The sequence below is a fragment of the Haematobia irritans genome, chromosome 3 (genome assembly GCF_050003625.1).
Source record: "Haematobia irritans isolate KBUSLIRL chromosome 3, ASM5000362v1, whole genome shotgun sequence".
NCBI classification, from domain to species: Eukaryota; Metazoa; Arthropoda; class Insecta; order Diptera; family Muscidae; genus Haematobia; species Haematobia irritans.
In genome coordinates, this window is record NC_134399.1 from 172,558,899 (window position 1) to 172,577,033 (window position 18,135).

At 27.3% G+C, this 18,135-nt stretch overlaps 1 protein-coding gene and 1 long non-coding RNA gene across 2 annotated transcripts; both read right to left on the reverse strand.

Annotated features, from left to right (window-relative positions):
- Positions 1-865: 865 nt before the first annotated feature.
- LOC142231284 (scoloptoxin SSD14) lies at positions 866-14,863 on the reverse strand. Its single transcript, XM_075301898.1, has 6 exons — positions 14,859-14,863; positions 10,580-10,741; positions 9,909-10,517; positions 9,421-9,840; positions 2,924-3,164; positions 866-1,371 (listed from the first exon to the last, which is right to left on the reverse strand). Exons 1-6 carry the CDS (start codon positions 14,861-14,863, stop codon positions 1,093-1,095), a joined length of 1,716 nt encoding a protein of 571 aa, XP_075158013.1. The 3' UTR covers positions 866-1,092.
- LOC142228689 (uncharacterized) lies at positions 6,837-8,317 on the reverse strand. The gene is made up of 4 exons (XR_012720246.1): positions 8,082-8,317; positions 7,370-7,443; positions 7,211-7,302; positions 6,837-7,140 (listed from the first exon to the last, which is right to left on the reverse strand). It is a non-coding gene; the product is annotated as an uncharacterized LOC142228689 (long non-coding RNA).
- Positions 14,864-18,135: the final 3,272 nt, after the last annotated feature.

Genomic DNA, 18,135 nt, shown 5'->3' on the forward strand with positions numbered 1-18,135 from the left:
CATAATTCATTATGATTGTAAATATATAAATAAATAAATAAAATTTTGAGCACAATATTGTTTGGGAGAATTTTTTTTAAGCATATAATATTTTTGGGTGCAAAATGCTTCCAAACATATTATATGGTCACATAATAACATATTGTTTTTTGGAAGACAACATTATTGAATTTGGATGCAAAAATACGAAATGTTTGGAACTTAGACTACCCAAACATATATTGTTTAGACCAATATGCTTTCAAACATATTATATATTGGTAGAGATCAAACATATAAATGTTTGGGCAATACCCAAAAATGTATATGCTTGAAGCAAAATATGTTTGGGAGTATATGTTACAGAAGCGATTTTTTGTGAGGGTGTAGGAAACTTTTTTTTAATGTAATATATTTCCTTTAATTAAGGATCCTAAGTGTAGAAGAGAATTATATGATAAGTCAAATACCAGGTCAACTAATTCTCTATATTAATTCTCTATTCTCTAATACTACCACCCATTCAAACAAAAAAATATTAATGAGGAATTCCCTCGGCAATCCCACCAGAAAAAATGACGTTACTTTATACAAAAATATATAACCGGAAATTTTGCTAAAGGTCCAGTGCTCCATATACCAAAAATATTTTTATTCAAATTATAAAATAAAGCAAATTTTTATTGAAATCGTAAAAATTATTAAATCACATTTTGTTTCCGTAATTTATTTATGTGACAGAAATAAATCGAATAAAATCGAACTCCCAAGCAACACATTTTGGCTAATTGGAAATATGGTAATAATTCCCAATTATGTTAACTATAAAGAATAGTATTTCTTGTAAATGTTTCACTTTCAGTAAAAAAAAAGTAAAATTTAAATAAATAATAGTAAACTTTATTTCTAATTCTCATTTATGATATTGAAAAAATTACAAACATATTTTGTTTTGTTTTGGGGTTTTGAGATATCACCCTCTTGCATTATATAAACGAAGTAATAAAAACTTCCAATACTTATATGACAAATTATTTCGAATTACAATCCAGTTTAATTTCTTGTTACAATTTTTTTTAACGACAACGAATCAGATTTGAACACCTGTTCGAATTATTTGTTAGGATGTACAACGACAGCACTCCCAACGCGGCGACGATCACAAACCGGATGAGGCACTTGTGTCCTAAGGCCAATAGCCGTTAAAGCAGAATAGGCTTTGTCGTGAGGCAAATAATTGACATCATGACCTACTTTAATGAGATAGTCTTCGGTACTTTCGGGTACCTCAGGTTCCACATCCACCAGCATTGGAGCCAATTGATGATGAATACGTCCAGAATTCAGAGCTACATCGATGGGTTCATTGAAGACAAAATAACGGAGAATTGTCTATAGGGGGGAAAAATGTTTAATCGGGTGATTATATGAAGAGAAATTCGTAATTTATATAAAATAATGTGAATAAAATGGCGAAGGACTACCTTTTAGATAACTTTGGAACCGTTCTTGCACTACTTCTATGTTTGGTAGGTTGATTATATAGGTAAGAAATCGTAATATATATATAAAAGTTGACTAAAATTAAATGTCTACCTTCTAGATAACATTGAACTCGTTCTCGCACTATTTCATTTCATTTTTTGGGATGAGAATGGTTTGTAAGAATCAATAGATCCAGTGTTGCCAGTATTTTTCTGGCTCTTGTCACCAAATTATCATGTTTTCGTCCCCAAAAATCCCCAATTTAAACTTAAATTCCTCACGAAAATCCCCATTACATTTTTGACAAGTTTTTTTTGAAAAAAAAAAACAAATAAAGCAAAAGGTTCTGTTGTAGAAAATCAGTACTTTAAAATTAAAATTTTAATTTTTAAATCAGTACTTTAAAAATTAAAATCAAATCCAGCAAGCTGCAATAAGATCAAGAATTCGAACCAGAACACCAAGAGACTGATGATGCTGTAGATATGAAAATGGGAGTTCGGTCACCTTATATTTATGAACAAAAATTTACTTCTAAATATTCAAGTAGTAAAATTGGGTGGTAACATGTTGCCAAAGTTGGTAGAATTCTACCAGAAATGGTAGATTTTTTTATTGTTTGGTACATTGGTAGCATTTTTGATGTTGTGGTAGATTTCGCAAAGTGGTATTTCATAAATTTTCTATAGAAATAAACTTCTGACAAAATTTTCTATATAAAAATAAAATTTCGAGAAAATATTCTACATAGAAATACAATTTTGACAAAATTTTCTATGGAAATAAAATTTTGACAAAATTTTCTATAGAAATACATTTTTGACAAAATTTTCTATAGAAATAAAACTTTGACAATATTTTCTATAGAAATAAAATTTTGACAAAAATTTCCACATAGGAAAAAAATTTTGACAAAATTTTTTAGATGGGAATAAAATTTTAACAAAATTTTCTACAGAAATTTTTTATAGAAATAAAATTTTGACAAAAATTTCACCATAGGAAAAAATTTTGACAAAATTTTCTAGATGGGAATAAAATTTTGAGAAAATTTTCTATAGAAATAAAATTTTGAAAAAATGTTCTATAGAAATAAAATATTGAGAAAATTTTCTATAGAAATAAAATTTTTTTAAAAAAGATTAAATCGATTTCTCGAAAAAATCCCCACAAAAATCCCCAAATTTATGGAAATTCCCCAACATATCCCCAAGTCCCCAACTCAGAAATTTCGTCCCCATTCACGAAAAAATATCCCCAATACTGGCAACACGGAATATATCTATTGCTTTAAAAAAGTAACGACCTTTATAAAAAAATCTGTTTAAAAATATATAAAATGATATAATATATATAATATAATATATATAATGATGATAGACTTACACTAATACACATGTCCATGTTGAACTCATGCTTCTAAATTCCCATGGATTTTTCTTGAATGTATTATACATACCTGTGCCACCGATGTTGTAATCCTTGATCCACCAGCTCCTCCTACCAATAGTTTTACATGACCATGTTTGTCCAAAACAATACTAGGGCACGTCGACGACATTGGACGTTTACCAGGCTTAATATAATTAGCTGGAGATGCTGGAATTCCATAAGTATTGGTAACACCAGGAGTGGAAAAGTCATCCATTTCATCGTTCAAAATAATACCAGTTTGACGGGAACGGACCTTGGCTCCTAAACTGAAAAAGAGATATGAATTTGTAATTTATTAAAGACTGCCAAATTAAATTTTAACATTCTATCAAAAAAAAATGGAAAACAAGTAATGAAAGTATTCTTTTGAATTGGTGTAAAATTAGCTCTGAAGCAATGACTTGTCATAGGGCAGAAGTCAATTTTTTAAGCACCCTCTACATTGATTTCGCATTAATTCAACAGATGTGATATTATTTCTTTATTTCAAATTTCCTTTGAAAAAATTAGAAAAAAAGAATAAATTAGTTCGTTGCTTATCCCGGTTCCTATCGAGTTAAAAACGTTTGGAACAATACAACGGGAGTGCATTTTATATTTTGGAATTGGGCAACTCTAGTATTGCAATCTGCCAACCTAACCAGACAACCCATAGTAAATCTTGACATTTTTGAAGTTATACGAATCCAGAACGTTTTGACATACGAGCGGCATTAATTTGAAAAAAATGTTCCCACAAATCTACCAAATTAAAAAAAAATCTTTTTAAGTGTTCGATCATATTTTTGTGGGTATTTAAATTTTTTTCTTCGAATGAAAGAATGATCCCTATTAGAGACAATTTTTGGATATATAAATATCCCATGAATTCTAAATGAATTTTGAAGAAAATGTTCCCACAAATCTACCAAATTAAAAAAAATCTTTTTAAGTTTTCGATCATATTTTATTTTAAAAATTAAAAAATTTTTCTATAGAAAACTTTGTCAAAATTTTATTTCTATACAAGATTTTGTCAAAATTTTATTTCTATAGACAATTTAGTCAAATTTTTATTTCTATAGAAAATTTTGTTATTTTTATAGAAAATGTTGTCAAAATTTTATTTCTATAGAAAATTTTGTCAAAATTTTCTACAGAAAATTTTGTGAAAATTATATTTCTATAGACAATTTTGTGAAAATTTTATTTCTATAGAAAATTTTGTCAAAATTTTATTTTCATAGAAAATTTTGTCAACATTTTATTTCTATAGAAACTTTTGTCAAAATTTTATTTCTATAGAAGCATTTGTAAAAATTTTATTTTATAGAAACTTTTGTCAAAATTTAATTTCTACAGAAAATTTTGTCAAAATTTTATTTCTATAGAAAATTTTGTCAAAGTTTTATTTCTATAGAATTTTTTTTTTTTTAATTTTATTTCTATAGAAAATTTTGTCAAAATTTTATATCTATAGAAAATTTTGTCAAAAAATTTTTTTTCTGTAGAAAATTTTGTCAAAATTTTATTTCTATAGAAAATTTTGTCAAAATTTTATTTCTATACAGGATTTTGTCAAAATTTTATTTCTATACAGGAGTTTGTCAAAATTTTATTTGTATAGAAAATTTTGTCAAATTGTATTTCTATAGAAAATTTTGTGAAAATTTTATTTCTATAGAAAATTTTGTCAAAATTTTATTTCTATAGAAAATTTTGTTAAAATATTATTTCTATAGAAAATGTTGTGCAATTTTTTTTCATATTTTTGTGGCTATTTAATTTTTTTTCTTCTAATGAAAGAATGATCCCTATTAGCAACAATTTTTAGATATATAAATATTCCTTGAATTCCCAATGAAATTTGAAGAACAAAACTACCAAATTACAAAAAAATCTTTTTAAGTTTTCGATCATATTTTTGTTGCTATTTTAAAAATTAAAAATTTGTTTCTATAGAAAACTTTGTCAAAATTTTATTTCTATACAAGATTTTGTCAAAATTTTATTTCTATAGAAAATTTTGTGAAAATTTTATTTCTATAGAAAATTTTGTCAAAATTTTATTTCTATAGAAAATTTTGTCAAAATTTTATTTCTATAGAAAATTTTGTCAAAATTTTATTTCTATAGAAAATTTTGTCAAAATTTTATTTCTATAGAAAATTTTGTGAAAATTTTATTTCTATAAAAATTTTGTGAAAATTTTATTTCTATAGAAAATTTTGTCAAAATGTTATTTCTATAGAAAATTTTGTCAAAATTTTATTTCTATAGAAAATTTAGTCAAAATTTGATTTCTATAGAAAATTTAGTCAAAATTTTATTTCTATAGAAAATTTAGTCAAAATTTTATTTCTATAGAAAATTTTGTCAAAATTTTATTTCTATAGAAAATTTTGTCAAAATTTTATTTCTTTAGAAAATTTTGTCAAAATTTTATTTCTATAGAAAATTTTCTCAAAAATTTATTTCTACAGAAAATTTCGTCAAAATTTTATTTCTATAGACAATTTTGTGAAAATTTTATTTTTATAGAAATTTTTGTCCAAATTTTATTTCCATAGAAAATTTTGTCAACATTTTATTTCTATAGAAACTTTTATCAAAATTTTATTTTTATAGAAGCTTTTGTCAAAATTTTATTTCTATAGAAACTTTTGTCAAAATTTTATTTCTACAGGTAATGTTGTCAACATTTTATTTCTACTGATTTTTTTTTAATTTTGTTTCTATAGAAAATTTTGTCAAAATTTTATCTCTATAGAAAATTTTGTCAAAATTTTATTTCTATAGAAAATTTTGACAAAATTTTACTTCTATAGACAATTTCGTCAAAATTTTATTTCTATAGAAAATTTTGTCAAAATTTTATTTCTATAGAAAATTTTGTCAAAATTTTATTTCTATAGAAAATTTTTTCAAAATGTTATTTCTATAGAAAATTTTGTCAAACTTTTATTTCAATAGAAAATTTTTGTCAAAATTTTATTTCTATAGAAAATTTTGTCAAAATTAATTTCTATAAAAAGATTTGTCAAAATTTTATTTCTGTAGAAAATTTTGTCAAATTTTTATTTCTGTAGAAAATGTTGTCAAATTTTTATTTATATAGAACATTTTGTCAAAGTTTTATTTCCATAGAAAATTTTGTCAAAATTTTATTTCTATAGAAACTTTTGTCAAAATTTTATTTCCATTGAAAATTTTGTCCTTTTGTAAAAATTTTATTTCCATTGAAAATTTTGTCCAGATTTTATTTTGACAATTTTATTGTCAAAATTTTATTTCTATAGAAATTTGTTTTGTAAAATCTACCAAAAATTCAAGAATTCTACCAATCTACCGAATAGTAAAAAATTCACCATATTCCGTCAAGGAACAGTGTTTATCGATGGTATGGTCGCTGTGCCCTCTAAGATGAATTTCGGGAAGTCGTCCAAATTAAGTTGTTGTTCCAAAAACCATTGAGCTGTGGTCAAGGAAAACTACTTTGTAGCAGAGAAATCTTTGGCTAGGAATCAATACCAAAATACTTAAGGAAAGTATTTATAATCTTTGGATCCAAGTAAATAATATTTTGAGTGTACATACACCGAAAAAAAAGTTTACTATTGTTTACGAAAAATGAACTAACCCATAGTAAGAATGACCATGATTTGGCGCCAAAGATTTTTTTCATCTAGAGAAGTTCATGATTTTCTTATAAATAAGTTTATGTATTGCATCGTATTTTAGTTCATTCTTACTACGCTGAGGGAAGAATGTACTTACACTCATTCAAAATATTCCTGCTATCCGGAAAAATGAACAAGTTTTTGGGAATCCTATATTTAGAAATTGGTTTCAAATAAACTATTTATCAGTATAATTTTCAAAGAAGTAAATAAATTTAGGAATTAAAGGTACAACAAGCCTGTATACAACTAAGAAGTTTTTCGTTCAATATAAGACAATTTTTCATAACTACCAGTATTTTATTTCAAAAAATTATTATTATATTACATAAAACTATGGCTTATGATATACAATAAAAGAAATGTTTTTATTTGTACGCTGTATGTTGTTACTTTTCCGTAGTTAGTAATTGCTTCTTCAAAAGAGTAATATTCTATGTTAGTAGAATGAAACTAATTAATATCAATTTCCATTTTCTATCCATATGAAAGATATATGCCATAAGTTGCTATTTTCATTTCATTTTTGTCCAATTTCACCGATTTCGCTAGTTTTTGTTGTGTGGATTTGCGTCATAAGCCTCTGAAGTTAAAAAGGTATATGAAATATAAAAATATTATCAAATTCTATGGTATTTTGATCTTTAACTTACAAGAGAATTTTCTTAGAGCCAATAGGGATATCAGCTTAGATAGCATTAAACAGTAAGAAGATTCCAAAAAATACCTTAGATTTGCTGTCATCCTGCAAATGAAAATTATTTTTAATAAATAGAAATTTTGGCTTTATTACAAATGGACGAAAAACTTACCACATTGAAAAAAATCATCCAATTACTACATTAGTGGAATCATATCCATGCACAAATGGGACATTTTTGAAATCCTTCTCAGAATATAAATGAAATAAAAATATTATAAAATTAGATATAATTTCCACTTGTCAATATAGCATTTAGTATTTATGGTGGATATTAAGTTCGAGTTTAGTGGCTAAAATCCCAATTTTTCATGATTAGTTTTCTTTAGAAATACATGGGAACAAAATTGAACCGTTTTTGTGTTCATTTAAAATTTATATCAAATTTTTAGTAATTTGAGGTTGCTGAATCCAAATTTACACTTGTTTTTTTAAGAGCTCGACTTTTTGAGATATACGGTTATGTTCAAAATTAAGGGACTTCCGCTATATATATTGGAATAACTTGAAAACAATTCATCATATTAAATTAAAAAACAGCGTTCTACATAAGCTTAAAAACGATTTTCTGTTCTTAATCGTGTAATCCATTTAAAGAATATAAACTTTATAAAAAACTTGTTTCGAGCTATTCTCCATCAAGTTATATTTAAATTTGCATCGAAGGCGTATAATTTTATACTTTTCTTACTGATTTATTTCTGATTTTAGCACCTAAACTCGAACTTAGTACACACCTTAAGGACTCGCTATAACATAAAAATATAGACTCAAAAAATTGTACTGTGATCCAGATGTAGAGTAAATATAGATCATTTTATTACCACTCATTATGAATATTTTTATGTAAACCAATTTAAAACCGCACTAATTTTAAATTATTAATAGAAATATACAGTTTCTTAATATGTGATTTATTTTAGAGTTATTTATTTTTTATCAATATAAAGTGTTTTTGTTTTCTCTAACATCACACCATTCACTTATCAGTTTCTAAAATGTTACGAAATAAATGTATTTTTATTAATAAACACAAATACCGCACGCAAGCGCACCACGTGTGCGCTTCATAAATGCATCAACAGAACTGAATGCACCAATAAAACTCAAAGACACAAATAGTCATAAAGGACACATATGTAAAGAAAAACAACTCCACACACACATGATCCCTTTCTGATCTCGCTATTGCAACAAAACAACTATCACCACTAAAGATACCAACAACACACATTCCATAACATCATCGCAATAACAAACACAAAAAAAAAAAAGATGATGCAATAATTTCATAATTTCTTCTCACTTCAATTTCCAGTATCACGTTTATTGATTAGTTGGTATTCTATCTATAGGATAAGGTAAAATATATTCAAAATTTACGAGGAATCCATAAAAAATTATATACACCCGTCAAGGATTAAATTAACTACTTTTTATTCTACTTTATCTAAAATTTTCAATGTGAGGAAATATACTCCAACTTATAGTAAAAACCGAAATAAGCTGTAGGAAGCCGCCATACGAATCGGTACTGTGGTTAAGTTAATTTTTACTATAAAAATTTTTTTCCATACAAAAATTTTTCTTAGTAAATTGTCCACATTTCGTAGTAAGATTTTTATATTGCCTATGTCTTTTTATAATACAATCAACGATGCATTAACTATTGTATTGGAAATTTATTTAAGGAAAAATCCGTCCCATTTCGTAGTTAGTGAACTAAAAAACATTTACTGAATTTTTATAAGTTTTCCTTTAGCTAAGTTAATTTTCGCAGTGGTTACGAAAAATGAACTATATTACAGTAAATTTTTTGAACTATGTGGAAGTTAAACTGGTCCTAAAATTAACAAGACACCTTTTTTTCTGTGTATATGCTAAATTGATATCGCAAAAAGAAAATAAAAATTCGATAAATGAGATCGGTATCTTAAATTTAATTTTATATAGCCTAGATTTATTTCGGGATACCGAAACCTTAATTGACATTAAAAGTCTTTGGATCCAAGTAATCTCTGTTTTTATGAGTAGTTTTAACGCAATGTTGCTTATTGCGTTTTAGCTCGTGAGCATAAACAAAAATTTAATTTAATTTTCACACTCATCGCTAGGGAAACCATAGTCTGAAATTAAGAAAAACACATCAACCGCTATACTTACTGGCCATTGATGGTGCTAGTAACCGAGATGGCATCACCATTTGGTGCCAACACTACCAAATTTGCTGTTCCATGATCCTCTTCATTAGTGAAATTAGCTCCATAATAGGCAAAATCAGTAAAAGTGGTATCATCCTTAATCAATTTACGAATTTCAGCAGCAAATGAGGAACTTGTGAGTTGATCATAGACCTCTTTCACTTGAGGCTCATAATGAATGTCACCCAAATTAGTGCGGTGACCATAGGCATGTTTAAAAGTCTCGATCACACGTTGCCAATAGACATCATGGTGATGGGTATACAAAGGTTCCATGACATTTAAAATGAAAGCCAACACAGCACCACTAGTAGGCAATGGTGTGGTATACAGGGAATAGCCTCCAGTGAAATGGGCCACAATGGGTTCTTCCCAGCGAACTCTGAAAGAAAGGGGTTACCGAAATTAAATTTGGTGAAAAGTGAATATCACAAGTCTTTCAAGTCTTACTCATATCTCATGAGATCCTCTTCGGTTATAATGCCACCCATACTTTGAATATCCTCTACCAACTTTTTGCCAATACGACCACCACGATACATAACTTCTGGTCCTTCGGTTGCTACAATACGTAAAGTTTCACCCAATTGTGGACGATACATGGTCTCACCTTCCTTGTATAATTCATTGGTGTATTTGTTAACGAAAATCTCAGCCATTGAAGGTTCGTTGCGAATACGATCACCATTCATATTGAGGACATTGGCCAAATAGCGGGAAACCTTGTGACCCTTAACACACAGTTCAATAGTGGGTTCGAATAGGGTACTCCAGGGTAATTTACCATATTTCTCATGTAGTCGCCAATAGCCATAAATCTCACCGGGTATGGCAGCCGATATGGCTCCGGTAATCTCTTTGCCAATGAACATATCTTGATGTGATGCAGCGGGGGCAGTTTCACGAGCTATAAGAGATTCAATTCGTCCCGTAGCTTTCGTATAAATGGTAGCCACAAAACCACCTCCCACCCCAAGACTGTGGGGCAACATTACACCCTCGCAGAGTAGAGTAGCTATGGCAGCATCTATGGCAGAACCTCCCTCCTTTAACATTTTTCTGAAAATATCCAACTTTTTAGAAAAAGTATTTTTATGTGTTTTTTTTTTCTTATTACTTACCCCCCAATGTCAGCACATCCTTCTCCGTTTGAAGCAACTGCGCCAACACCTCCTACATTGTCGTCATTTTTATCCTTAAGGCCGAAAATCAAACCTAATGTTAAACCTACTACAGCCAAGGCCAAGATGACCCATAATACTGCGTATTTTTTGCAGCAACCACTAAAACAAGTTTTAACAAATTTGAGATTAACAAAAGTTACAAATTAAAAAATGCAAAGTTTCGTCAACAATTATCTATAGAAATGAAATTTTGCAAAAATTTTCTGTGGAAATAAAATTTTGCAAAAATTTTCTATGGAAATGCAAAATTTAAAATTTAATAAGAAATTTTGTCAAAATTTCATTTCTACAGGAAATTTTGTTGTTTGTTGTTTTTGTTTTTGTCAAATATTGTCAAAATTTAGTTTTTTAATAAAAATAGAAAATAGGAAATTTTGTCAAAATTTAGTTTCTGTAGGAAATTTTCTCAAAATTTCATTTCTATAGGAAATTTTTCTTAAAATTTTATTTCTATAGGAAAATGTAATTTCTTTACGAAATTTTTGGAAAACTTCTATAAGAATTATTTGAAAAAATTTCATTGCTATTGAAATTTTTGTAAAATTTAATTTCTATAGCAAATTTCTGTAAAATTTCATTTCTATAGGAAATTTTTGTAAAATTTCATTTCTATAGGCAATTTCTGTAAAATTTCATTTCTATAGGAAATTTTTCTCAAAATTTAATTTCAATAGAAATTTCATTTCCCAAGGAAATTTTTTCAAAATTTCTTTTCCCAAGGAAATTTTTGTAAAATTTCATTTCTACACAAAATTTTTGAAAATTTAATTTCTATAGAAAATTTTCTCAAAATTTCGTTTTAAAAATAGAAAATTTTCTATGGAAATGAAATTTTGCAAATATTTACTGTGGACATTAAATTTTCCAAAAATTTTCTATAGAAATGCAGAGTTAATTTTTTTCATTCTTATAGGAAATTTTGTCAAATTTTCATTCCCATAGGAAATTTTCATAAAATTTCATTCATGTATGAAATTTTCTTAAACTTTCGTTTTTATAGAAAATCTTCTCAAAATTTCTTTTTAGAACTAAAAATAGAAAATTTTCGTAAAATTTTATTTCTATAGGAAATTTTGTCAAAATTTCATACCTAGCGGAAATATTCTCAAAATTTCATTCCTATAAAAAGTTTTCTCAAAATTTAAAAATAGAAAATTTTTCAAATTTCTTTTCTATAGAAAATTTTAATTTCTATAGAAAATTTTAATTTCAAAAGTTCGTGTTTATAGGAAATTTTCTTAAAACTTCGTTTTAAAAATGAAATTTTTGCAAAATATCATTTTATTTTGTTAGCCTGATACTGAAACAGGCGATTAACGTCAAAATGCATTATATCTTAATTTACAATTAATTATTATTCGAGCTATATGGACAAATTAGATTAAGGAACTTGATTAATAGAACCATTGAAAAGAAAACGCCAGATACAAATCTACACACGCCTAGACTGTACATTTTTCAGTTCGGGCGAATGAACTTTTCCACAGCCACAGAATAATAATTAATTGCAAATTAAGAAATATCATTTCTATAAGAATCTTTTCTCAAAATTTCATTTTTATAGGATATTTTTACAAAATTTCATTACTAAAGGAAATTTGGTCAAAATTTAATTCCTGTAGGAAATTTTCTCAAAATTTCGTTTTTTTTAGAAAATTTTCTCAAAATTTCGTTTTAAAAATAGAAAATTTTTGAAAATTTCATTTCTATAGGAAATTTTGTCAAAATTTAATTTGTATATTAAATTTTCTAAAAATTTAATTTCTTTAGGAAATTTTTGTAAAATTTCATTTCCTTAGGAAATTTTCTAAAAATTTCGTTTTAAAACTAAAATTAGAAAATTTTTGCAAAATTTCATTTCTCTAGAGAAAATTTTCTCAAAATTTCATTTCTATAGGAAATATTTACAAATTTTAATTTCTCTAGGAAATTTTTACAAAATTTAATTTCTCTAGGAAATTTTTACAAAATTTAATTTCTCTACGAAATTTTTGAAAAATTTCGTTTCTATAGGAAATTTTTCTCAAAATTTCATTTCTATAGGACATTTTTCAAAAATTGTATTTCTGTATGATTTTTTTGCAAAATTTCATTTCTATAGGAAATTTTGTCAAAATTTCATTTCTATATGAAAATTTTTCTCAAAATTTAATTTCTATAGAAAATTTTATTAAACTTTCATTTATATAGAAAATTTTATCAAAATTTGTATAGCACATTTTTGCAAAATTTTATTTCCGTAGGAAATTTTCTCAAAATTTCATTTCTATAGGAAATTTTGCCAAAATTTCATTTCTATAGGAAAATTTGTCAAAATTTAATTTCTATAGAAAATATTCTCAAAATTTAATTTCTATAGAAAATTTTATCAAAATTTCATTTCTATAGGAAATTTTCTTAAAATTTCGTTTTAAAACTAAAATTAGAAAATTTTTGCAAAATTTCATTTCTATAGAAAATTTTCTCAAAATTTAATTTCTACAGGAAATTTTTACAAATTTTAATTTCTCTAGGAAATTTTTACAAAATTTAATTTCTCTAGGAAATTTTAGAAAAATTTCGTTTCTATAGGAAATTTTTCTCAAAATTTCATTTCAATAGGGCATTTTTCAAAAATTGGATTTCTGTATGATTTTTTTTGCAAAATTTCATTTCTATGGGAAATTTTGTCAAAATTTCATTTCTATATGAAAATTTTTCTCAAAATTTAATTTCTATAGAAAATTTTATCAAAATTTCATTTCTATAGAAAATTTTATCAAAATTTCATTTTAATAGGACATTTTTTGAAAAATTTCATTTTTATCGAAAATTTTCTCAAAATTTCATTTCTATCGAAAATTTGATCAAAATTTCAGTTCTATATGACATTTTGCAAAATTTCATTTCTATGCAATATATGTTCAAAATTTCATTTCTATAGGAAATTTTATTAAAATTTCATTCCTATAGGAATTTTTCTCAAAATTTCATGCCTATGGAAAATTTTCTCAAGATTTCGTTTTTAAAGGAAATTTTCCCAAAAGTTCGTTTTAAAAATAAAAATAAAAAATTTTTCCAAAATTTCATTTCTATAGGAAATTTTATTAAAATTTCATTCCTATAGAAATTTTTCTTAAAATTTCATGCCTATGGAAAATTTTCTCAAGATTTCGTTTTTAAAGGAAATTTTTCCAAAATTTCATTTTAAAAATAAAAATAAAAAAATTTTGCAAAATTTAATTTCTATGCAATATATGTTCAAAATGTTATTTCTTTAGGAAATTTTATTAAAATTTCATTCCTATAGGAATTTTTCTCAAAATTTCATGCCTATGGAAAATTTTCTCAAGATTTCGTTTTTAAAGGAAATTTTCCCAAAATTTCGTTTTAAAAATAAAAATAGAAAATTTTTCTCATTCATTTCTTAGGAAATTTTTGCAAAATTTCATTCCTATATAGGAAATTTTTGACAAAATTTCTATAGGAAGTTTGTTGCAAAATTTTATTTCTATAGGAAATTTTCTCAAAATTTAATTTCTATAGAAAATTTTCTAAAAATTTCATTTCTATTGGCGAATTTTCTAAAAATTTCATTTCTATAGGAAATTTTTCTCAAATTATCTAATTCAATTTCATCTCCGGTCGAACAGTTTCTGCTCGCAGCAATTCTACTAATTTCAAAGTATTTTCGTTTAAATTTCATACATGAATATTTTATAATTGAACCACTGAACTTTAGTATTTATTTTATGTGAAAAAAATAAGGTTTATGTTTCACAGTGGCCTTTTTTCGGCAGTATATTTCATAAAAAACATAGTTTATAATAAGATTTTTTTTGCATTTTATTTTTTTTTTTTTGCACTTTGAAATGTAATTTAGAGGAAGATATTTTATCGACGTTTAAGTTTTTCATATTTTCGATTTTTTTTTCTTTTCGTAATTTCTTTTTCATGAATCCTTTTATAGTTCCATTGAGTAGTTTTGCAATTTTGTTGACATAAACGCCCACCATTTGTTTTTTAATAATTTGTGATTACTAACTGCGTTCTATTAATATGTTGATATATATTCATATCAATATATATTTATAACACTGCGTAATAATTTTTTTTTTCATAAAATTTTATTTAAAACTTTTTTTTAATTTAATTATAGTTTTCACATATTTTCGGTATCCGATGTTGAATAATGTTTTTTATTATTTTTTTTTACACATATCATTATTTGACTTACGCCATTTTGTTGTGCAAGTCCAATTAATCACTTTAAAGTATCCCAAATATTAAGGATACCAAATTTGATTTGAATTTACACTTCGACTAGGACGGTTTTGGAATTGGTTGAAGGCAACACCTTTCCCACTGGTTATCAATAGCACAATGAGGAGTTTCAATTGATCCACCCGTATTTTAATTAAATACTTTTTGTATTGATTAAATTTGAAAGAAGATTAATTTTTTTTTGTTTTTAGCTTGCAATTGAATATTGATAAAAACTATTTAATTGATTATATTTAAAATAGCCGAATAATTCTAAATTGCTTATTGACAATAATCATATCGACCTAGTGGTGGCCAATTAAACATGAATTAAACTACCCGACAGAATTATTATGGAAATTTAAATAGTATGCAAATTTGTAAAATGCATTTCGTTTGACTAAGGTCAACTTGGCTTTAATAATTCTGAAAAAATTAAATGAACTCGTTGTTGACATTTTATATATTTACTACAAAGCAAAAAAAAAACGTTAAAAATTAGGAAATATTTTTCAATACTTTATTTTAAAGACGCTTTGTATTTGAAGCATAACATATTTAATTTCTACTTGAAGTCGAGTCTGAATTTGAAAAAATTATGTTGTCGCTTACACGCTTTTAAAGGGCTTTGATAGAACATGAAGCAAAACATTAAAAAAACGAATAAATTAATTTTTTTTACTAGAGTTAAGTACGCAAAATTAAAATGTAAAAGAGAATTGTGTCTTAAAAGTATCCTTATTTATTAAAAAAAAAAACAACAAGTATATACGGCCGTAAGTTCGGCCAGGCCGAATCTTATGTACCCTCCACCATGGATTGCGTAGAAACTTCTACGAAAGACTGTTATCCACAATCGAATTACTTGGATTGTGGTATCTTAAAACTTCTTAACATCGTTTTCTAAATTGTGAGTTAGTCCATACGTGGTATATATTAGACAAAAAAGTTATGTATAGGTAGGTCTACAAATAATTAGGAATCGATATGGACTTTTTGCACGGTACGTAGAGAGCCAGAATTGAAATATGGGGGACGCTTATATGGGGGCTATATAGAATTATGAACTTGATATGGACCAATTTTTGTGTGATTGGGGATCGATTTATCTGAGGGCTATATATAACTATAGACATATTCAACTGACTCGGATGAAATGTGCTCCTCCAAGAGGCTCCAAAACCAAATCTCGGGACCGGTTTATATGGCGGTTATATATGATTATGGACTGATATGGACCACTTTTGGCATGGTTGTTAAATATCATATACTACCACCACGTACCAAATTTCAAGCAGATCGGATGAATTTTGCTTCTTCAATAGGCACCGGAGGTCAAATCTGGGGATCGGTTTATATGGGAGCTATATATAATAATGGACTGATAGGAACCAATTCCTGCATGGTTGTTGGATACCATATACTAACATCACATACCACATTTCAACCGGATGGGAAGAATTTTGCTCTTACAAGGGGCTCTGGAGGTCAAATCTAGGGATCGGTTTATATGGGGCCTATATATAATTATGGACCGATATCGACCAATTATTGCATGGGAGTTTGAGGCCATATATTAACACCACGTACCAAATTTCAATTGAATCAGATGAATTTTGGTCTTCCAAGAGGCTCCGAAGGTCAAATCTGGTGATCGGTTTATATGGGGGCTATATATAATTATGGACCGATGTGGACCAATTTTTGCATGGTTGTTAGAGACCATATACTAACACCATGTACCAAATTTCAGCCGGATCGGATGAAATTTGCTTTTCTTAGAGACCTCGCAAGCCAAATCGGGGGATCGGTTTATATAGGGGATATATATAATTATGGACCGATGTGGACCAATTTTTGCATGGTTGTTAGAGACCATATACTAACACCATGTACCAAATTTCAGCCAGATCGGATGAAATTTGCTTCTCTTAGAGGCTCTGCAAGCCAAATCAGGGGTTGGTTTATATGGGGGCTATATATAATTATGGACCGATGTGGACCAATTTTTGCATGGTTGTTAGAGACCATATACTTACACCATGTACCAAATTTCAGCCGGATCGGATGAAATTTGCTTCTCTTAGAGGCCTCGCAAGCCAAATTTGGGGGTCCGTTTATATGGGGGCTATACGTAAAAGTGGACCGATATGGTCCATTTGCAATACCATCCGACCTACATCAATAACAACTACTTGTGCCAAGTTTCAAGTCGATAGCTTGTTTCGTTCGGAAGTTACCGGACGGACGGACGGACGGACATGCTCAGATCGACTCCGAATTTCACCACGACCCAGAATATATATACTTTATGGGGTCTTAGAGCAATATTTCGATGTGTTACAAACGGAATGACAAAGTTAATATACAACCCCCCCCCCCCCCCCTATGGTGGAGGGTATAAAAAGAGGAAATAAATTCGGTTTTTATATGTATGTCTCGTAGCATTATTGTTTAATGGTGTAACATTAGTCGGCTCAAGAGTACTTAGCCAAAGGTTCATTATTGACGTATGCAAATATCAGTTATGGAAATTGTTCACCCACCGATAGTGCTGTTTATCTTAATTAAAACTACAGGTCACTTTTTTTTGAATGGATAAATGTATACAAGAATTATCTAAAACATTATTTTCGTCCATGGGTATAAGAAAATGATTCATATTTTAGGAGGCCGTTTAATCATAATAAAATTTGATTACACTTCATCTGAAACACATTTTTTACCCTGCCTTACAGTAACGGGGGCCAGCAAAAACGTGCACAAAATTATGTTTGGAGTGGGCCCAGAATTCTGTTTCTATGGATGTGAAACTACTCGTATTTTAGGGAAATTCACAGAAAATGTGCTCAAATGCTCGGTATTTATAAAACGATGGTCGAAAATGACAATAAATGGTTTGCCAAGAATAAAATCCGTGGTAGAAAACCAAAAATTACACCTACTGTAAAGAGAAGTATTATACGATCGATGTGTAAAAAAAGATCTATTTATCACTTCTAAGTAAAAAAGGAATGATTTAAACATTGACGTTGACTCATCAACTATTCGAAAACCTCTCATCGGTGACGGATTTAGAGCCCGTAGTATAAACAAGTATATACAGCCGTAAGTTCGGCTAGGCCGAATCTTATGTACCATCCACCATGGATTACATAGAAACTTGTACTAAGGACTGTTATGCACAATCGAATTACTTGGGTTGCGGTAACATCTGCCGATGGCAAGGTATCTTAAAACTTCTTAATACC